The sequence below is a fragment of the Mauremys reevesii genome, linkage group 8 (assembly GCF_016161935.1).
Source record: "Mauremys reevesii isolate NIE-2019 linkage group 8, ASM1616193v1, whole genome shotgun sequence".
Lineage (NCBI taxonomy): Eukaryota > Metazoa > Chordata > Testudines > Geoemydidae > Mauremys > Mauremys reevesii.
In genome coordinates, this window is record NC_052630.1 from 6826272 (window position 1) to 6848756 (window position 22485).

The window sequence follows — 22485 nt, forward strand, 5'->3', positions numbered from 1 at the left end:
GGGATTTTTAGTACCCAGAAAGAGCAGAAGAGAGGCCTCACCTGAGAGACCCACACCCAGTTAACTGTCCAATCCCACTGTGTGCACCTGCCAGGATTTAAGCCTGTGCTCCCCCAGAGTCCAAACCTGCTGTTGTAAATAGGAGCCTCCGACTCAGGAGAGCTGCAATCACAGGCCACTTTGCTTTTCAAATGCCATCAAGCCAAGTGTTTTCTTTTTCTTGCACTTCAGTCAGGACAACAAACTGGATCAGAAATTGCCATGTGTCACAGAACTTGGCAGGGCTTGTTCTTCACTTTGAAAACTAAATGTGAATAAGCCAGTTCCCCGGGACTCAGGCCTTACGTGGGCTGCTACAAATAAAGAGCAGAGCCCAGTGCAATGCTCCCCACCTGGTCTGTAATTCTGGTATGCTGGGTCCCGATTCACTTTCTGCCTTGCAACAATAACCAACCCAGCTTCTTTCATTATTGACAAGTAAAATCAAACTTGCAGGGTTGTTGAATTGTCTTACTACCCTGGATTGTTCCCTACCTCTGCTATTCCAGGGTCAGTTTTGCTCCCACCAGGAATTCTGGCTGCCTTTCTGCTTGTGGCAAGCAGACAGTTCGTTAGCATCACGCTGCTGTTTTCACCTACACGTCACTGCACCTGAAAATAATTGCACATTTAAAAATGGCACCAGCTCCAGCCCAAACGTTCCAAATTCACAGCTGTGCAAAATACAGAATTTAACTTCAGCAGCTTGTTCTCACCACCAAGTCTGCAATGCACAACTAGCTTCCCCAGATGAGTCCCCCAGTGCAAATTCAGCTAGAGGAGCTCTCCCAAAGATCCTGGGCAAGCTTTTCAAAATGGCCTCATGATCGTGGGTGCCCGACTTGAGACACTTTCTGTGTGCTCAGCACTTCCTGAAACTCCAATCCCTTTAGAGTGTATCATGTTGGACATCCACAAGTTACTCATGTTGGGCTTGTATCCTCCACACTCTACCCAGCTGTCTGTACCTGCCAGAGCTCCCTCCCCTTCTCTGTCTCATCCACCTCCAGTTCCTGATGGCTGCCTCCTTTTATAACGGGTAGCCAAGCAGAGACAAGGGAGTGCCTGTGTGTGAGACTTGGAGCATCCTTGGTGTGCTACCCCATAGGGAATGGGACCTCTCTGCTGAAAGGTGAGCAGTGAGAGGGGGCTGGCCTGATTGTGGGTGAAGATGCATGTTAGGTGGGAAGGATGATCTTGTGCCTAAAGCAGAGGCCTGGGCATCAGGACACAGAGACCTGGGCTCTATTCCTGAGTCACTGAGGGACAGAATGTTCAAAAGTGGCCTGTAATTTTGGGTGCCTCTGGTTCTGGGTGCCCAATTGGAGACATCTGGGGCCTGATTTTCAGAGGTGCCGCAGTCAGGTGGGTTTGGGGGCTGAGATGTTCAAAGCTGTCTATGCAAATTGGACCCAAGTCTTGAATGGGTGTCCAGCTCCCCGTGTTAATGGTGCGCGGTAGCCACATGCGGGTGTGAAACGATCTCAGAGTCACACCAAAGCCTGGGCAACAGGAGCTATAAACGGCACGAGGGTGTGAGCTGCGGGGCGGGCTGTCGGCATGTGGTATGTGCTTTCTCCCCTCCGCCCCCCAGAGGGACAGTGATGTATATTTAACTGACATGTGAGGCTGGCTCTGGGTAAATGTTTTATAGCCTCTTCCTTTGCAAGGGGGAAGTGTTTGCTCAAGCCGGGGCATCTCCACCCCATTCCCATGGGAATCAAACCACGCCAGCCGCGGAAGTCAGCCAGCAGCAAACCTTTTCCTCAGCTCCTGCTGACTCGCCCACCCCAGCCCCAGCCTGGACAGCTCCCCACAGTTCACCCGAACCGAACCGCGTCTTCCCCATGTTCCCGTGGCAGGCAGGCAGGCAGGCAGGCAGGCCTCCTTTGGCGGTGGGGAAAGGCCAGCGGAGAGATGGGGGTGGGGACGGACCCATCCCTGAGGAACCCCACCTGAGTGGGGGTCGGGCAATGGGTGTGGCCGGTCTTGGGTGGGAATGAGCAGTGTGAGCCTGTCTCCGCTGGCAGGAGGGAGTCACTCATCGAGCCACTGATCGGCCAGGTGACCCACGGCCTGCCCTGCACCCCCACCCCAGCCTTCCCCCAGCTCGCCGCACTGGTTCCACCAGCAAACACGCCCCAGCTACCCAGCCAATCGGTTCAACTCCCTTCTTCGCTGCCCTAACCGCCAACTCCCCCGGCCAATCAGCGCTCGCCCCGTTACTTAGCTCCCTCGCTGTTCGCCAATCAGCTCTCGGTCTCTTTCTTCTCGGCCCAATCCACTCCCGGGTGCCCTCACCCTCGCCCAATGGCGGGGGGCCGGGGCCGTAAAGCTGCACTCTGACGCCTCCTTTTGGGTAAACAGTGTCAAGGTCAGAGCAAGCCGTAAATCTTTATTGCACCCCCCTTCCTAGGCCCTGCCAGAAACGGAACGTTCCCTAACCCATCCCTTTATGGCGGGCCGCTAATGATTAACTCCGCTGGTGCTGGAGCGCCCCCGGGCAGGGGGGAAAGGGCAGATACGGCCAAGGAGGGGGTTGCTCATGCCCAAAATATAGGCCCCTCTTCCAGGGCACAAGGAGGGGGGTGCTCTCTCTTTGGGGAGACCACGCCCCACAGCCCAGAATTCAGTGTCCCCTAGAGCGGAGTAGGTGAAAGCAGGTGAAATCTCTGCGCCACTCCCCTCTCAATGTAAAATGCTAAGTAGGCCGCAGTCATCTGAGGGCGTTATTCCTCGGGCCCCTTCCCCTCTGCGTTCACAGCCCTCTTCCAACAGACCAGCCGGCAGGCTTGCCCCCGATGCACCTCCCACCGCTGCCTGGAGCCTGTGACTTCAAGCAGATGCTGTCCTCCAGCCGGCCATGAGGCAGGGGTCACGCTGCGGGGAGCCCAGTCCACGCTGGCCGGGCAGTGACTATGCAGGCAGCAGCCACGGTGTGCCCAGCGACAGCTCACCGACAGCCTTGGGACGACTGACAAGAACACCAGGGTGTGCCTCAGCGCAGACGGGACAGTGCTTGTGTCTGTGGTTACTGCTGGGAGGTCCAGCCACGCAGAAAGGAGATGATTTAATTCTTATTTCAGTGTCATGTTATCTTATCCCTGCTTGTTTCCGTTACCATAGCATCCAGCAGCCCCAGACCAGGGCTCCGGTGCACTAGGGACCGTGCAAACCCAGAACGAAACAACAGGCCCTGCCCCAAAGAGCTGCCAAGCTAAGCAAATCTTTGGAAGAACAGCATCTCTAGTGTCGCAGCACCCTCTGTTACTGCACTGCCTTGGGCCTGAGCCCAGAATCCACACATTGCCAGGCCAGGTTGCCAGCAACTGTGTCACACATGCAGTCGGCTTGGAAGCATCCATTTCCTCTGCCTGAGATGCTGCAGATTTGCTGTGTGCCATGAAGCAATCCGTGCGAATGCAGCCCGGCTCTTGCACTGCCCCATGCAAAGGGAGGCCAGGGGAGCAGCAGCAGTCACGGTATTGTTGGAGCAGAGCACAGGCAGTGAGGGTACCAGCTGTCTGAATGGAGAGGAAATGGGAGAAATACCAACCAGAGCCACAGCCGAGCTAAAACTGTTTTAGTCTCCAGGGCTGGGAGTCGCATGCTGGGGACCTGATCCTGGGAGGGGCTGAACCCCCCCCTCAAATCCCAGTCAACTCAGTGGAAATTCATAGATTTCTAGAGTTTAAGGCCAGAAAGGACCAAGCTTATGTCTAGATTGCCAGCGCCTCAGGACAGGGCCTGTCTTTTTGTTCTCTGTGGTACAGCACCTAGCGTGACGGGGTCCTGGTCCGTGACTGGGGCTCTTGGGTCCTATGGTAACTCAAATAATAAGAATTAGCTCATGCAGTCTGACCTCCTGTATAGCCAGGGGACAGCATTTCACCCAGTTACCCCAGTGCTGAGCCCATAACGTGTGTCTGACCAAAGCCTAGCTAGCCAGCTCAGGGCTCTGTGCAGGCACCCAGTGCTGCCCCTCTCTGGCTCGCTGTCTGAGCTACAGCAGCCGTGCCAGGATTAGGCAGGGAGGCGAAGGGAAGATCCTCACTGCTGGGGCCCCTCAGTCTCTGGGCATGGAGAGGAGGCTTGTGAAAGTGAGTCATGTGGAATGAGTGTGGAAGGCTTGACGCACGAGGAAAGCAAATGGTGACCCAGTGGCAAGTGGGGCAGGGCAGCCCCGACACAGAGCCACCCTCCCTGAGTCGCTCGCTCTGGGCACCGGGTGCTGACTGTTGCTGGAGGGGCAGAGAAGGGAGCTCAGGACATCGGGGTGCTCTGGGGGTTCCCAGCTGTCCTCAGTGTGGCGTTCCGCATTCCCTGGGGGAGGAGGAGGGAGCTATCAGACAGGACAGCAAGAGCCATTAGAGCCGTTCGCTGGGCTCTGAGCTGAGGGAGATGGCCTATCGACAGGGGAAACAATTAGCAGCGTCGCCGCCATTAGGCACCAGCCATAAAGGGGAAAAACAGAGCTCCGAGTGGGGGAATAGCTGCGTCTCTCTCTAGTGCCCACCATTAACCCAGTCTTGTGCGCACATGCAGAAGGACAAGCAGCCGGCCAGCACGGGAATGTCTCGCTCCCAGCTGCTGGGGCTCGAATGCTGCCAGCTGCAGGTGCTGGGATACCTGGGACTCCAGAGGGAGGCAAGAGCTTTATTTCATCATAAAAGTATTTACACTCATTGTCCCCGTCCCCCCACGGCCATGCCCACGCCAATACCCGTTTGCTGCGGCACTGAGGAAGGGAGCGGCACGTGGGAGATGCAGAAGGGACCCCAGGAGGTGCAGGGGTCAGTTATATGCTGTCCTTGGGCAGCGCACAGGTGGGTGGCCTGTCTCTTCCCAGTCTTCAGCGCAGAAAGGAACTGAGATGAGACAGGACTGCCAGGCAGGCCCGGCCTAGCTGAGGAAGGGCCACCAGCCTGCTCCTGGGCTCACAGGACTCTCTGTTGGCAGGCTGGGAGCTGGCTGTTGTGGCACAGCCGCTCAGAGAGCACTTTCCCTTTCTGGACCAGCTCCCCAGCCATAGCTTTGCCTCCTCACCCTGCCCCCATTGAATTGCCTCTCACAGCGGCTGCCTTTTCCTGGCTTGCAGGGGCTGCTTCTTGTGTATTTATCTTCTTCGGGCAAAGGCCGCAGGCAGGAAAGTTTGCAGGGCTTCGGTCAGCACGGCCATTGCATGTACAGTGGGACAGTTGCAGTGTAGCTGCCTGCAACACGGTGACTCTCGTAAAGCCACCAGTGCTAGAGATTGCATTTAGCACTAAGCACGCGGTACCATTTACCCATGAAAGCCATCTACAATCAAACCCAATCCAGTCCAGGACAGACCTCGGGAACACACAGCCCTTCAAAACCCAGTCCAGATTGTCCTGGACTCCAGGGGATGCAATAGCCCTCAGGAAGTGGGGAGGTTCGATTTGGACACACACAGGAGCTGAGCTATTGGAGCCGGAGAAAGGCTCAAACCATAAAATCCAGATCCAGACGGAGACTTTAAGCCCCCGTGGAGGTTGTTGGGACCTGGAGCTTGGCGGAGCCATTTTCAAAATTCAGCCCTGGGTTCAGAGGTGTTTGGAGCTAGGATTTGGCTCTGCTCCATCTCGAATACAGCCTTGGAAATCAGCTGGAAGGACCCCCAAGCACAGCCTTTCTGGTGCTACGTTGGTGTGTCTGCTTCTGGTCTCTCCAGGTACATCTACACAGGTATAAAAGACCCATAAAAGGTCTGGGTCAGTCAGCTGACTAGGGCTCACGGGGCTTGGGAGGCAGGGCTACAAATTTCTGTGTAGACATCTGGCCTCGTATTGAAACCCCAGCTCTGGGACTCTGCACCCTTGTAGGGTCCCAGAGCTTAGGCTCCAGCCCAAGTGTGAACATCTACACAGTGATTTTTTCAGCCCTGCAGCCCAAGGTCCCATGAGCCCAAGTCTGCTGAGCCGAGCCAGCCGTAGGTTTTTTATCCCTGTGTAGACGTACCCGCTCAGAAGCTGGCTGTGCAGAGACTCATGAATATGAAAACCAGTGGCCCAACGGCCTCCATGGAGCAGCTCTCTGGTGGTTATGGGACATGATGCTCAGTGGCCTCTAGGAATGAACTGGTAGGTTTGGCACCTGTGTTCAGGCTGGTTTGAGCTCCGGTTAAGGGAGAAGTTTTGGTCCTTCAATGCTGTGTCTGAAACACTGCTCAGCTGGAAGTGGAAATAACCCTTCTCCCTCCCAAGGTGGCGTCTCACCACTACACAACTGGTGCTTTTAATAATGCAAGAGCGAGCGAGCTGGGGAGCCGCCAGTAACCGCCCATTTCAAGCCCAGGGTGCAGTGAAAACAGCACTCACAGATGGGTGGATCTTCATTTGTTTGCAATGTTACATCAACAACACACGCACACTCGAGAACACGTCACAGTAGGCGAACACGGGGTACGCTACAAACCTCCAGGGGGGCAGCTTAGGTAGTGAACTGCTGCTCCCTAAAAGAGGGCGCCCTTCACCCTCCATGCACAACAGCACCAGCAGGAGCTGAGCTGCTGACGCACAGACACACAAACACACACCGGCTGCCAGGACCCTGCGGGCAGGCTTGCAAGGTTGGAAATCACAGGACCCGGAATTATGCTGCCAAGAGCCATTGATTCCGTGGCCTCGAACACTGGGGGTGTGGCTACGTTGGAGCAGGATGGGCGAAGTCCGGCTCAGAGAGACGTACCCACGCTAGCTCTGATCACGCTAGTGCGCTAACGGTAGCAGCGTAGCCGCAGCAGCAGCAGGAAGGCCTAGCAGCCTCACATACAATCCCGTGGGAGACTCTCAGCACATATTGAGGGGGGGAGGCAGCTACCCCCTCCCGCTGCTCGTGCCACTGCAGCTACCCTGCTGTTTTTAGTGCACTGCCTCTGATTGCGCTAACAGGGGATTGCACCCCCAGCTCGCAATGCAGACATCCCCGCACTGCACTGTGGACCTGGGCTTGTGGACTTGAGCCTCCACACTGCACTGAAAACCTGAGTTCACAGCTGCAAACGCTTCCGCACTGCACTCCGCAGACCTTCTGGCTCGGGTCTGCGGCTTGACCTGCAGCCACACTGCAAATTGCCAGGGCTTGGACCCACATCACAGCAGATCGCAGGCTCTGACCCACTCCCCTAGCAGGACCCTAGGACCCAGGTCAGACTGATTTGTATGTGGACAGAAGCGGGACTTGGGCTCAAACCTGAATCAGAGCCCGGGCTTAGGTTACGTCTACACAGCAAAGTGCCTAGGTCAATTGATGCAGGGTTCACGCTGTGGGCTACACGTAGCAGTGTAGATGCTCAGGCCTGGGCTGGAACCCGGGCTGTGAAACCTGGCAACAGGGGAGGGTCTCATATCCCGGGTTTCAGCCTGAGTCTGAATGTCTACACTGCTCTTTTGAGCCCCGCAAGCCCGAGTCAGCTGATCGAGCTCTGAGACTTGCTGCCATTGATTGATTTTTGCTGTGTCGACGTACTCACAGTGCACAGGGTACCCACACCCTCAGACCGCCGAGGGAGGAAGGTGTGGAGACTGTGTGTAGCACAGGGTGAGCAGAAGACTTGATTTTATAGGGACAATCCTGACATTCAGGGCTTTGTTTTATATAGGCGCCTATTCCCCCCACCCCGTCCCAATTTTTCACACTTGCTATCTGGGCACCCTACTGTAGGAACTGTAAGAGGCCATATGGGGAGAGGACTTCCTGGAGACTTTGACAAGTCAGGACATTCCTGGAGCTATCTATCCTCCATGTCATGGAAGCACTGATTGCCAGTCCAGGATTTTCCGATTGCCATGTGAGATAAGGGGCACCCCCCAAAAACCGTCAATAACCAGGACTACAAGGGGAGGTGATCCGTGCCCACCTTGAGTGGACTCTGGTACTGGAAGAGAAGAAGTGGGACTGGATTTCTGTCCCTGCCTGGAGAAGACTCTGGAGCGAAGGCTGCCCCTCAGCATGGGGTCTCTGTGCCCAGCGAGGGGGATCTTGCAAAGAGCTCATGCAGAGAGGTTTTTTCCATTCCTTTCTGTGAAGTTATTTTAGTAACACTTCCAATAGCTTCTCATTCATAATTCACGGGGTAGTCAGCACAGCACAAGCGCTGCAGCACAACGGAGCACCAATGCCAGAGAGCGCCTGGCTGGTCCTGCTGCATCCTTCACTCAGGGGCGAGTGGGCCGACCCCATCGCATTGCAAACGAATGGAATAAACACACGGCAATCACGACAAGTGCCCCCCCCCCTGCAGCCTGCACTCTGCTCCCAGGGCGTGTGACTGGAGGGCACTGCTGAGATTAGACATCGCCCCCATGAGCCCTACTCTGCTCCACCCTGGATGGGACTAGGGGAGGGACAGCCACAGCCAGAGGCACTGCCCCAGCACCAGCTGCAGTCCACGGCGGGGTTTATCTGACACCGCCTCACCCCGAGTGTGAACAGGGGCCCAGAGTGCAAATACCTCTTAAGAGCAACCTGCAAAGGACTGATTTATCACAGACCCAGGGCCAGGTTTTACCTTTCTCTGACGTGCTCAGAAAGGCCTGGGAGGGGGCAGGTTGGTTTGTTTTATAACATGGGGTTTCTTTTCCCTAGACTTATCTATCAAGAATAGCCAATCTGGTCTTCCCTGCTGTTGCCGGAGGACCCCAGCAGAGGTGGGACGCACGGGCACTCACACCCCTCCACTGACAGGGCAGGGTTAACAAAGACATCCTTTCTCCACAATGTTCGTGTGTCATTGGAGTTAAACAGGATTAGCAACAACAACAACAACTACTAGCCTTGTTCTCCACTGCCTTGCTCACTGATGCCTGGGCAAAAGGAGTGCAAAGTGAGTGCGTGTCGCAGTCTTTACATAGGGGTCAATGAGTCATAACTCTGGGCGGAGGGCACCCAGGCAGGGTGGGGCAGGCCTGGAGCAGGGTGGGGTCGGGCAGCTGTTCCCAGACACTGGAGAGCAAACACACACATTCATTACACAGCTTGCCACACTGAACGAAAATCTCAGCGACACTGGAATTCTCAGCAGCGTTCTCCTGGACAGGCCAGGGCATCCCGTGGGATGCTGGAAGGTCAGCAGCTCCCAGCTGCCTCTAGAAAGGCCTGTTAACCGGCCCCAAGTGCCTAAGTGCAACTGTGCAAGTTCAGGGGTGCAGTCCCCCTTCTCTGCTCCCCACCGGGTTCATGGCCTCCTCACATCATGGCCTCCTCTTCCTCCTCGATCTCCTTGTCCACCTCGATGGCTGTGTTCTCATAGCTGGTAATTCCCCCGTATTTCCTCATGTGGACCATCAAGGGTTTGGGGGACTGGCTGCCGGCCAAGGTAGCCACGTACATGCCGGTTCTGTTCTCCTCCAGAGAAGGGCCCCAGTCCATGGCTGGCCGGCTGGCTTGCTGGATTCGCTGTGGTTGGAATCAGGAGATGAACAGGGGTGTTAGAGAATCACCCACTAAGCACTAAGGCTCAGCAGTGGTGACAGATCACCAGGTGAGCTCTTCATACAGTGCCCCACCACCCAGTGCACTGCACCAGACTCACTCCACAGCTACTGTCAGGGCATCAGAACCAACGGGGTCTGTAATCACATGGGGCACCAGACCATCTCTAGCCGGCCCACAGGGGGCGCTGTAATCACATGGGGCACCAGACCGTCTCTAACCAGCCCACAGGGGGCGCTGTAATCACATGGGGCACCAAACCATCTCTAACCAGCCCACAGGGGGGCGCTGTAATCACATGGGGCACCAAACCATCTCTAACCAGCCCACAGGGGGCGCTGTAATCACATGGGGCACCAGACCGTCTCTAACCAGCCCACAGGGGGGCGCTGTAATCACATGGGGCACCAGACCATCTCTAGCCGGCCCACAGGGGGCGCTGTAATCACATGGGGCACCAGACCATCTCTAGCCAGCCCACAGGGGGGCGCTGTAATCACATGGGGCACCAGACCATCTCTAACCAGCCCACAGGGGGCGCTGTAATCACATGGGGCACCAGACCATCTCTAGCCGGCCCACAGGGGGCGCTGTAATCACATGGGGCACCAGACCATCTCTAGCCGGCCCACAGGGGGCGCTGTAATCACATGGGGCACCAGACCATCTCTAGCCAGCCCACAGGGGGGCGCTGTAATCACATGGGGCACCAAACCATCTCTAACCAGCCCACAGGGGGCGCTGTAATCACATGGGGCACCAGACCGTCTCTAGCCAGTCCACAGGGGGGCGCTGTAATCACATGGGGCACCAGACCGTCTCTAGCCGGCCCACAGGGGGTGCTGTAATCACATGGGGCACCAGACCATCTCTAGCCAGCCCACAGGGGGTGCTGTAATCACATGGGGGCACCAGACCATCTCTAGCTGGCCCACAGGGGGCGCTGTAATCACATGGGGCATCAGACCATCTCTATCTGGCCCACAGGGGGGCGCTGTAATCACATGGGGCATTAGACCATCTCTAGCCAGCCCACAGGGGGCGCTGTAATCACATGGGGCATCAGACCATCTCTAGCCAGCCCACAGGGGGCGCTGTAATCACATGGGGCACCAGACCATCTCTGCTGCCTGGGGCCGCTGTGTGTTCGGATCATGCCATTAATGAATCGGGCACTTTGCTCACTGCTCATTGGTTCTCAGGGGTAAAAGCACTCTCAGGAGCCGTGTGATCAGCACCCACAGGGGCTGCCTGTCTGCCCAAGTCCTGCAGCAGTGGCCGGAGGGGAGCTCCCTCCCCGCAGACCTGCCCCTCAAAGGGCTGCTCAGCTGGGCAGCTCAGGGGTCTGAGCTGCTGTGCTCTTCCTGTCAGGTTATAGCCTGATGCACCTGAGGACTAATCAGCAGGGTGAGAGGCTTTGCGGGAGGCAGCACTGGCTTTGGAGCGGGGCAGCTTCCCACTATTATCCTCACATCTGTGTGATGAGAGCAGCAGGGCTCAGGGGACACCAGCCTAGTGCAGGAAAATCACCACCCCCACCCACCGGAACTGCCATTGCTTTAATGAGTAATCACCAGCTCGCAGCTGCAAGCCACCAGCAGAAGCCTCTGCTTGCACAAGAAGGTGGGGGGACTCAGGCACAGAGGGCAGGGATTGGCTGAACCACCCTTCCCTTAAGGACTGGAGAGGTGGGGATAGCCTTGTCCCACGGCATGATGGGAAGGCAGCTCAGTATAAAACCCCTGTCAGTGTTCTAGTAAGCTGGCTAGTGGAGCTGTTTATGGTCTAGGGGGAAAGGGCTGGGGGCTCTGATTTAAGTGCCTGTATTTGCTATGGTTTGTCCTAGGCGCTGTGGCTCCGCGATGCAGTAAGTAGGGACTGATAGGGAGTTTCCTTTTATTTTATTAATCTATACTAGAGATTGGTCCAAAGCAAGAACCCAGATTCATCCCTCTCTTGTGGCCAAAGCTGTCGAGAAGCCTGGATCTGGGTGTAGCTTTGCCACTTGAGCTCTCTCAGTTGTGTGTTTTTCCTCTGTCAGGGAATGAGGAAATTTACTGAAGGAATCAGACCTTCCAAGGATATTTACATGGTGCTATTTTGGGAGTGAGTCTGGTCATTGAACCTCAAGAGAGCAGGAGTCTGCCTCTCTTTGCAACAGGGCCTCTGGGAGCCTGACTGGGCTCCACCCTGACATGGGGCACTGGCGTTCTGAGCGCTAATCCTACTCCCTAGGGGGTGTTTGTCTGTAGCCCAGAGCCACCCCTCTCTGCTCCTGCGCAAGCAGGAAGGGTGTGGGCTTCTGGAGTGTGGTAACGGAGTCAGAAAGGCCGTTGCTATGGCTCTGTGTTATCTACAACATGAATGTAGCTCCTGTCAACAGGGAGGGAGAATGCAGCAAAATGTACACGGGAATAGCCGAAACTTCAGAGCATCAGCCAGAAACAGCTGATCTGACTGACCCCAGCTACTGCTAAACCTGGCTACCGGAGCCCATCCCAAACACAGCCATGGCCCTTGTAGGAACATGTGCTCGGGTGCTGCCCAATGCCCAGAGAGGTTGATTTGGGGGCAGTACTGAGCCACAGTGGGTAATGATTATCTGGCACTGCAGAGCCTTAAGCATGGACCCATTAAGGCTCAGCATTTGGACAGTTGCAGGCGAGCCTCACATATAACCCAGTTAAAGGCATTTATTATTTCTGTTTCTTCCCCTTCTGTTGTTCATCACCATATGACGATAAAAAGACAAGGGCAAAGTACTACACCCAGGAAGGAAAAATCAAATGCACGGCTCCAAAATGGGGAATAGCTGGCTGGGCAGCAGTGCTGCTGAAAAGGATCTGGGCTTATCGTGGGTCACAGATTGAATATTTCAACTGTATAATGTGGTGGCAAAAAAGGCAAATACCCCTCAGGGCTGTATTAACAGCAGTGTCATATGTAAGACCGGGGAGCTGGAGGACTGCATCCAGTATTGGGTACCACGCTTGAAAAAAGATGTGGAAAAACTGGAGAGAGTTCAGAGGAGAGCAACAAAAATAAGACGTTTAGAAACCCCTGATCTATGAGGAAAGGTTGAGCATGTTTAGTCTTGAGAAGAGAAGGCTGCGGAGGCATGTAACAGTCTTCACATAAATAAATGGTTGCTCTATGGAGAACAGTGATCAATTGTTCTTTATGTCTAGAACAATCAGTAATCAGCTTAGTCTGCAGCAAGGGAGATTTAGGTTAGATATTAGGAAAAACTTTCTAGTTATAAGGACAGTGAAGTCCTGGAACAGGTTACCCAGGGAGGTTGTGGAATCTCCACCATCGGAAGTTTCTAAGAACAGGCTGGACAAACACTTGTCAAGGATGATCTAGGTTTACTTGGTCCTGCCTCATCTCAGGGGGATGGACTAGACATCTTGAGGTCCCTTCTATGTTTTTATGATTCTGTAACTCAGGGAACAGAGAGGCTGTACATGGAAATCTGTGCCACCTCTTTATACCTGGCTGTAGATTCTGCCATCAGAACTTCATTTTCCTGAGGCAAATCTAGGGTGACCAGATGTCCCGATTTTGGAGGCTTTTTCTTATATAGGCACCTATGACCCACCACCCCTGTCCTGATTTTTTACACTTGCTGTCTGGTCACCCTAGGCAAATCCACTGATTTACACTGTTTTAATTGCACGGCCCACTATATTAATGTCACAAAACACGCTTAGAGCTGCTGGGCACTTCCATTATGGAGGTGCAAACACACATGGGTGTGTTGCCTGCTGTCTGCTGTGCAGCGTGCACCAGGAATCCACATGCAGCTATCCCCAGACACGCTGCCTACGTGCCAAATAGGGGCAAGCTCCGGTGCCTCCATGCCCCCTCCCTGCACGTGGGCAGCATTCGGAATCTGTGCATAGGCCCCATCCCTGTGTGAGCCACGAATAGTGATATCACGATGTGTTGCCATAGGGCCTGGCAAAGAAGTGAGGCGGGGCCTGTTTCCTCTCTGGATTATCATTCCAGTTCTGCATCTGAAATACGCATGACTTTGTGATGTCGCGTGCAAACCACTAGAGGGTGCCACACACCATCGTAAATACACGGGACTATGCTGCCCTGTACACCAGTTCCCAGGATTCGTGGACAGGGAAGGTGGGATGAGAACCCATGCTGCTGAGGTGAGGCCTTTGCCCTTGCTGGGGCAGATGCATTAAATCCATTCTGCAAAGGTTAGACAAGATAGGCATCCTGGGGCCCTCAACTCCTGACCAGGCAGAGCTGCTGGGGGAGCTAACAGCCCCAGCCCAGCCGCGGTGAGCCTGGAGAGCGGAAGGATTGCCCTAGACAGGCGGCCGTGAGGTAGCCCAGTCTGACATGATGCTCAATTCTCAGCCCTCACACCTGGGAACAGCCCCAGGAGCCGGCCCCCTTTTGCCCTATGGCTCGAACGAAGGCTCCAAATGAGCAGGAAGGGGGTTGTCTGTTACCCAGCAGGAACCAAAGACCAACATTTCATGACAGAAAAACAGTATCTAGCAGTGGGGAGAGCTGGGGGATGCAGCCAAGGGAAGAGATGCCCTGGGGGGGGGTAGAATCCTCTCCCTTTTAACAGGCTGCTGCCACTTACCTCCCACAGTGTCCCTTCTTCTCTGAGCACCGCGACCACCATCCCTGTGGGGATCATCAGGCAGGAGAACAGCCCCATCAGGATGCCCAGGACCTCGGCCCAGTATGGGAAACGGTAACTCCCATACTCTGAGGGCTGGTACTTGACTATATTGTACACTAGCAGGGCCTGCAACACAGGGAGAGAGTCCAAGGGATGAGTCCTTCCTGGGGCTGTGTGACCCAAGAACCCCTCAGGGCCAGCTAGTCAGGGGGTTACAGGAATGACCTGATTCTGGGATGCACATTCTGGTTCACCAACATCTCTCAAATGATGTCAACAGAAGAGCAGCACACAGGAAACAAAAGCCATGGGGGGTTATCCTGTCTCTGAGGATAGACAACAAACTCTGGGGATATAAGTAGAAGTCACAGAAGACACCCCTTTATCCTGCCCCTAGGAGGTAAACGGGCAGTGCTATGGCATTCATGAAATGAGGATCGCAGCCCAGCTGGGCTGAAGATGTTGCAAAAGGCTTTGAGTGAGAGAACATTTCTTAGACAAGAGGCTAACCTGATAGTTGAGGTTAGTCTCTAGAAAACGAGCAATGATTTTGTTTCCCGTTTCCTGACTCAAGATCACTTGAATCTTGGCGCTCTGCTAGTAAATGCATTGCTGTTTTCAGTATCAATGTATCTCAGTGCGGTGGTGTGAAGCAAAGTGCTGGGCCTGAGTTGAATCGTACACGCTGTTGTGGGTACTGTTCCTTTGGGGATGGCAGACCTGGTGTTTCTGGGAGTGTTCAGTGGAGAAGGGGCTGAACGCTATGGGGAAACGCTTCAAAGGGGCTTGGGAGCTGGGGCGCACCTAAAGTTAACCTGCAAGGCAAAGCTAGGGCTGGCATAGCCAAGCAGAGCGCTTGGGTGGCTAACAGGCTGGAGATGTCAGGGAGAAGACACCCAGTTAAGCACAAGCAAGACTCTCTCATGCTGGCAGCAGTGGGGTAACACGGTGACTCCCAGATCTAGCTACCCCGAGGACTGTCACAGGCTGGCATCCCAAATCCTCTGAAGGTTTCTCACCCAAGCCCAGCCCTAGAACTTAGTGACACCCCCCCTTCCCCCCCGGAACCTGGGTTCCCCAGGCTGGGATGGGAAGGGGCTACATAGACCCCATCAAGACAATGCAGGTTGGAGACCCATGCTGATACGAGGGTGCAAGGACCATTCCATCCTGCTGGCTGAGAGGGGGAGCCAGGCGACTTGGGAAAGATTTTGTCCCAATGGGACTAATCCAAATGGTGCTGAGACCATGACAATGGGGCAGGGCAGAGTAAGGGAAGCTCAGCAAACGTCGGCAGGGTCACACCAGTTACCATCATCATTGCCGGGGACAGGAACATCCAGCAGGCTTTAAAGTACAGCCCTGGTTGGAAGCCCAGCATCATGTGAATATCCCGGCAGAACCGCTTCATGCCTAGAGAAAGGAGGAGGAGATGGCATGAGAAATCAGCCAGCACCTCTAGCTGCAGGGTCTCCTGGCGAATCCCCAGGCTCCACTGAGGCACCCCACCTGCGGTGTGAGCGCAGGGATTGGGCTGTGTCAGCCACGGGGGCCGAGAGAGCCAGCAAAACAACGGATGGGTTGTCTCCTTCCGTATCACGTGACTTTCTCGGCTCTGCTAGGAGAGCAAGGAAGGGGTTAAACTTAGCTATCCGCTACCATTGTGACACAAATGTCTCCGGCTTGATCTGGACCTTGCATCCAGCTGCACTGACTCCTGGGACGCAGCAAGAGCCTGGAGCCATGGCGTTCATCTGCACAAGCTGGAAACGACACCTCCTGCTCCAGTTCAGACACCCACTGAATCGACACGTTTCTCCTCCCCAGCTCTCTCTTCCATGTCCTTGTTGCCTCACAAGCTTTTGCATGAACCGCTAGATGTCTCACCACATGCCCTGCTCAGGAGAGTCCATGGAAGCCAGTTCCGCTTACCATAGACACGTGTCACCACCAGGCAGGTTGTAATCACCACCACCATGAGTCCAAACCCAGCACTATAGTCATCCAGCAGGACTAGCCAGTACATCCCGCCCTGGAGAGAGAGAATCACAAGCAGCCAGACCCTCAGGGAAGGACCCGTTATCGCCAGAGCTGGTCAACAAGCTCCCACCCCTGTTCCCTGGCCTTTCGGGATGAATTCTCTTGTGCCCCTTTCCTGGTGACATTTGGGAGGCTGAGTTTTAGGGGCCTGAATATTCATGGGAAGCGAATGCCAGTGTAACCATCCTTTTAGCATGCTCGTCCAATCAGGGGACAGAAATAACGCCACGCCACACATTAGATCAACTGCAGCTTGGATTTTGAATCTCAAATACAGAAATACTCACAGCGAAATGTTAATAAACATGGGCTCTGCTGACTGGATACATTATTTCCTGCGAATGATTCACTCTCCTCTGATATCACCTAGCCTCTCCACTCCCACGGCCCTATCCAGTGGGACCCTCCATCCGTTTCTCTTCCTGAGCCCCCTCCCACTCAGTCATAGTCACTAATGATCATGGAGCTGACAAACGTCCCCCTGTAAATCCTCAACTAAATGAGCACTCAAATGCCAGTCAAAGTCGACCCTGACAAGCCGGCCAGTGGGACAGATTGCCTACCTCTGTCGTGAGAATGAGCCCCATCAGGTACATGGCGATACAGACGATGGCTGAGAAAAAAGCCTTCTTGGGCCGCAGGTAATAAGGAAACTCATCTGTCACTGCGGTAACAATGGTCTCCATGAAGGCAAACTGCACATAAGGGAAAACAAGCCACCCTAAGCCCGTGGGCTGTGCGCTGGGGAGGGTGTTAAAGGACTTGGGTCGCCATCTTGTGTCCTTACCTGGCTGTCCAGGCCCAGAGTCAGCAGCATGAAGAAGAAAAGGAAAGACCAGAGTGGAGAAAGAGGAAGCATCGTCATGGCCTGGGGGTACACCACGAAAGCCAAGCCGGGACCTAGGGGACAGGCACAGGATGGGGCAGTGAATGGGATCGGCCCCATCAGACACAGCTGTTACCGCTGGGCAGGCGGAGGGAGTGTGCCAGCCCAGGCAGGGGGTGGCACCACCGGGGCAGGACGGAGAGGCGATCTACCAGAGCAGGCAGGCGGTGTTCCCCTGTGTGGGATTGAGCAGAAGCAGGCAGGGGCCGGCACCGTGGGAAGGGGCAGGAATCCAGGCTTTTTAATGCTATTTTTTTAGATAAAAGGTAACGATGGCCTTTTCTTGATCAGCAAGAGTGTCGCGTAGCGCACGGCAGGCAAGCAGAGCTCCCAACAGTGGGCACCTCGTCCCCTCCCGCCTGCCTGGGAGGTCTCCCCCCATCACCCACGGCGCAGGTTTTCTACACAATTGTACGGTCCCTGCATCTCCCCAGCAGGGGGCACTGTACGGGAGGCTACACAAGGGGGATGAGCCCTATAGGGACGCACTGGTTGGCGGGAGCTCCCAGCCTCCCCCAGCTGGAGGAATTGCAGTAGCATGGGCTGTGGCTGGAGGAGGTCCCCGGTACCTCAGTTCTCCCCACTCACTGCAAGAACGTAGGGCTCCAACAGCTGGGAGGGAGCCAGCGCGGAAACGGACATTAGCCCTTTGAGAGGGGAAGCTGACGGATCAGTCTCCAGAAGCCACTAGAGCGGGACTCTCTGCCCTGCCTAGTTCGTTATCGACCCGCCAAGGCCCTGAATGAGACAGCTGAGCATGATGAATGCCCCACTCCCCCCAAACCCACTCGTCTGTATCAAGCTGCCATTGCTACAACAGGCAGCGTTGGATTGTGGAGCAGTATGGTTCTATTCAGCCTCTTCCCCCGCCAACATTCCCCCCTCTGCTCTTGAGGCTGGTTATTGTTTCAGTGCTCTGGCCTGGGTTTGGAGAGCTAGGCTAATGCCCACAGCGGCATGCTCAGGCTCTGTGTGTCCTGCTTCATCCCTCCATGTGTCAGAGCCTCTCCTCTGTAAGTAACACCATCCCCTCCTCCACCCATGGCCTCTGGGCAGCACCTGGTCCCACTCCCAAGCCATCTCTCTTGCATGGCAGAGTGAGGAGCTGGCATCACACCACCAAACCACCCTTCTCTTCCTCTGGGCGTTCCTTGCGTTCTCTGACACCTGCTGTGGTTTTGTTTCAGTGTGTGACCCCTCTGGTTTCACAGGTGTCCAAGGAGACGTATGTCCCACCTGAGCCAAGATTCCTCCCTGGGGCTCTCTGAGTTGGCTCCGGCTGGTTTACCAACCTAGATCCCTTTGTTACAGTCCTACCAGACCATCTGAGACTTGGACAGCAGCCTGGACTCATTGCAAGGGAAGGAGCGATGGCTCCCTGCACATGGGAAAGGATAAGGGCCTGACGACTGCACCAGAGGCACTGCTCTGTCTGGGGCGTTCTGCCTGCGCTGGGAGGGGGAGAAAGAAAAATGACCGGGAAACAGCCACCATTAAACGCTGATTTCAGCCCCACTAAGTGGCCACCTAAACTGTGCTCCCAAATCCTGAATTTGCGGCTGGACACTTAGGTGCCTGCTTCCCCGTTTTGCCCCGGGGAGTGCCCATTTGTGCACGTAATGAAGGCAGCTGCTTCTGGTTTCCAAACCATCTCCAGGAAATGGCAACTCAGAGGGAGCTTAGGCTGGACTCATGGATGGGGAGAGGGAAGACCTGGGTTCTAATGCCAGCTTGGCCCAGCTTGCGTGGCCCACTATGTTCCATTTTCTCACCCACCAATGGAGGATAAAACCACCCCCCTTCGTAATGTGCTTTGAGCTCCTCCAGGGAATGGCTCTTTATCTGTGCAAAGTCTCATGGTGATTATTGTTTTAAACTATCACACCTGAGTCCCCTCTACATACACACCCCAACCTACATACATCCCCATGCACATGCATGTATTCCCCCCTCCCACCCACACGTACCCGCTTACACAACAAGAAAAGAATTATAATGTTTTGGTCTGACCTGCTTTTGCCACTTGGTTAACAGGGATGCCCAGCTCCTGCGACATGTAGCCCAGGACGGAGAAGATGGCAAACCCGGCCAGGATGCTGGTGATGGCATTGCCCAGGGTGACTATAAATGTATCCCTGCAGAACAGATAGCAGCTGATCTGAATGTGTCCCCACCACAGCCCGAAGACACAGCACTGCTGAGAGCTCACGTGGTTTCCAGAGAAGAGAGAGGAGGCAGCTGCTGACTAGGGAGGGGCACCAAGGAAAGACCCACTTTTGGGGCACAAGCTGGCTGTCTGCTCCGAGCTGAGATGGGTTCCCCAGTTAGAGAGGGGACATTCTCTTTTCTCTTTGCCAATAGCTGCATTCAGGAGCCCGTGGGGAGCTGGACTTACAGAGAAACTAAAAGTGTGGAGACAACACTGGGCAACTTCCCAGCCTGCTTTGGGTTTTTATTACTAATATCAGGGAAAATCAGTTGTCGGGGGCTGTTCATTCAGCTGGTTCTCAGCTCAGCTTGGCTGTGAAACATCCCTGTCAGCACCCAACAAGGCAACCCGTTCCTCAGCGTCTGCTGGGGGCCAGAACCAGGCTAGGGAAAGCAGCACTCAGTGCCTGGCTCGTGCAAAGAGAAGGGCCCCTCCAGCATGCCTATGGGGATGTGGGTGTCTCTCCTTACAGGTTGCCATTAGGTTCCATGCATCCCTATCTTCCTGCTTGTTTCTTGCCTGCTTCCTTCTTCTTATCCACCTTATCCTGACCCGTCTGTTCCTTTTTAAAAGAGAGCTGGTGCTTACCTGTTGGTGTCCCATGATACGGAGCTCCCATTCCAGGAAGAGAGGTTGTACCTAACTCTAAGGACTCAGTTTGAACCCCTGAGGCTCACCTCCATGCCCTGTGTGAAGACTAGGAACCCACCTGTAAATGTTCTGGTGGAAGGTGTTATAAGACGCGAAAGTGAGCAGTCCCCCGAAGCCCACTCCAAGGGAGTAGAAGATCTGCAGAGCTGCCTCTATCCACACCTGGGAGGGGGAAACAAGCAAGAAAGGAGTGCAAATCTCAGCTCCACTCTCAAGAAGAGAGCGCTTCCCGGGGCGGGATTCCCTCTGCTCCAGGCGGACATGCTGACGCCTTTTAACGAGCAGAACTCCACTCTTTGTCTGCATCGCCAACACTGATTCCATCCAACACGGGTCTCCTAGGGTCAAGTGAGTGCAGCTCCCATGGCCCTTTGCTTCTGGGCTTGCTTCACAGAGAACCGCCAAATGCTCCAGTGGACTCCAGCCCTGACCTGGTGGAACCACCCTAGGAGGGTGTTTGCAGTTCTCCACTTGCTCTGAAATGGAGACCCCGTCAGATCTGGAAGTACCCACATGGAGGAGGGAATTCAGTCTAGCTGCTTATTGATTACCCTAGGCTGCTCCACCAATGGGCCATCACCATACGGGAGGGAGAAGGGAATCAGTCCAGGGGCTTCTCCACTGGCCTCCAACCCAAAAGCAAATGGTGGAGAAGAACTGCATTTGGCCTCTTTGTTCGTGCATGCTTGGGCAGGGCGTCCTGGGCTTCCTAACAGCTGCTATTCATGCTGCTGATGTGTTTGCCCTACTTTATGCTGCACGGTGAGATCCTGATTGCAGGGATCAGGCTGGAAATGATTTCCTAGGTTTTCTTTCCTACTTTCAAAGGCAGGAAATGACTTTGCATCTTGTTTGCATGCCAGTCGGCTGGTAAGAGTGTTAACTAGAGCCACTAATAACCAGATTGACCTACTGTGGCACTAAACGTCCTTATACAATGGAAACTTTTCTTTTACACGCACGTCAGATTTGGGGACTTCTCTGCTTCACAGATCTGCTTTGCTTGTCATCATCACTTGAAAGCAGCCGCCAAAAGACTGGATCCCAGCCAGATCCAGGTAACTGAACCCCACTGTATAATTAAAAGTGCCCTGTCCCCTCCTCACCTTGGAAGACAGCAGGTGATCAAACTGGGGTGTGAGGTAGAACTTGATTCCTATCCAGGCCCCCTCCAGTGTTACGCCACGAATGAGCAGCATGATCAGGATGAAGTAAGGGAATGTGGCAGTGAAATACACAACCTGCGGGAAGAGCAGATGGATCTGAGTCGAAGCTTCAGCAAGACCTTCTCTTACTGCACTGACGCACAGGGGATCTTTGCCCACCGGACAGCACCGCAATCACTTGCAGAAGAGGCGTTCCCTTTGGGGAGAGTCTCTGTTCAACTAAAAGTCTGCTTTATCTTGCACCTCACTGCTGTGTGGGTTTATGATCTGGGCAACACAACCTTGGATGGGTCACTCTGATGTATCCATGCAATTTACTGTGGCACACAGCCATGCTAATTTCATCGGAAGCAGAGATGTGTCATTAACTACATTCTAGCCCTGAATACTGGGCAGGCATTTGATGATCTGCAAACTACCACCCTCTCCAAATTGTGCCTATTGATAGCCATTATATTTAGCAAGAGAGCTAGTTAGTCCAATTGATATTTCCAAGATATAGATACACAACCACACACACACACAAATACTGTAGATCACGGAAAATGACCACTTAACGTCGCCAGGTTCATTCTCGTGAAGCAAAAGACGGGGCTGCGGGAGAAGAATGACTCCTGGTCTTACCTTGCCAGAGGATTTGACTCCCTTGAGGATACAGAGGTACACAATGACCCAGGAGAGCAGTAGGCACAGGCACAGATTCCAGCGGATTCTCCCAGGATCCCCGATCCCAGAGCTCCCTTGGATATGCAGAACATAACGACTAGGGCAAAAGGAGACCCATTAATAAACAGGCAGCATCCTCCCTTCAGCAATGTGCCAGGGACCAGCGCTCCTGTCTGAGATCCCATACTTTATGCTGCAGCATCTTAGCACCTGGATCTAGCCGTGACTCTGCCAATAAAAATGATACTGAAAAGCCCTTTACACAATGAGAGCCAAGGGTTTGATTCCTGGGTGGGAGGAGTGAATTCCTGACCACACGTTAATGAACTGAGAGGTCCCCAGGGAAAGGCTGGTTTTTAGCTTAATTGTCTCAATACCACAAATGAACTATTTTGAACATAAGAACGGCCATACTGAGTCTGTCCATCTAGCCCAGTATCCTGTTTTCTGACAGTGGCCAATGTCAGGTGCCCCAGAGGGAATGAACAGGACAGGTCATCATAAAGTGATCCATGTCCTGTCACCCCTTCCCAGCTTCTGGCAAACAGAGGCTAGAGACACCATCCCTGCCCATCCTGGCTAATAGCCATTGATGGATCTATGTCTACATAGGCTACATGTTCCATTCTCACAAGCCCGTGTAAACTAACCCTGCTGCTGGGTCACATGATCATTTTGTACCATGGGAGACTCCGACATGGCCAGAGAGTGCAGA

At 54.4% G+C, this 22485-nt stretch overlaps 1 protein-coding gene across 1 annotated transcript in view; it reads right to left on the bottom strand.

Annotated features, from left to right (window-relative positions):
• Positions 1 to 8503: 8503 nt before the first annotated feature.
• Positions 8504 to 22485, bottom strand: part of SLC6A7 (solute carrier family 6 member 7) — a 28221-nt gene continuing 14239 nt past the window's right edge. Inside the window, exons 5-14 of the mRNA XM_039486792.1 lie at positions 21729 to 21867; positions 21045 to 21179; positions 19997 to 20100; positions 19089 to 19213; positions 16980 to 17092; positions 16756 to 16887; positions 16085 to 16184; positions 15465 to 15565; positions 14111 to 14278; positions 8504 to 9459 (exon numbers count right to left, since the gene is read on the bottom strand). Of these exons, the coding sequence (XP_039342726.1) occupies positions 9250 to 9459; positions 14111 to 14278; positions 15465 to 15565; positions 16085 to 16184; positions 16756 to 16887; positions 16980 to 17092; positions 19089 to 19213; positions 19997 to 20100; positions 21045 to 21179; positions 21729 to 21867 (1327 nt within the window). The 3' untranslated portion in view covers positions 8504 to 9249. The remainder of the gene's footprint in view (positions 9460 to 14110; positions 14279 to 15464; positions 15566 to 16084; positions 16185 to 16755; positions 16888 to 16979; positions 17093 to 19088; positions 19214 to 19996; positions 20101 to 21044; positions 21180 to 21728; positions 21868 to 22485) is intronic.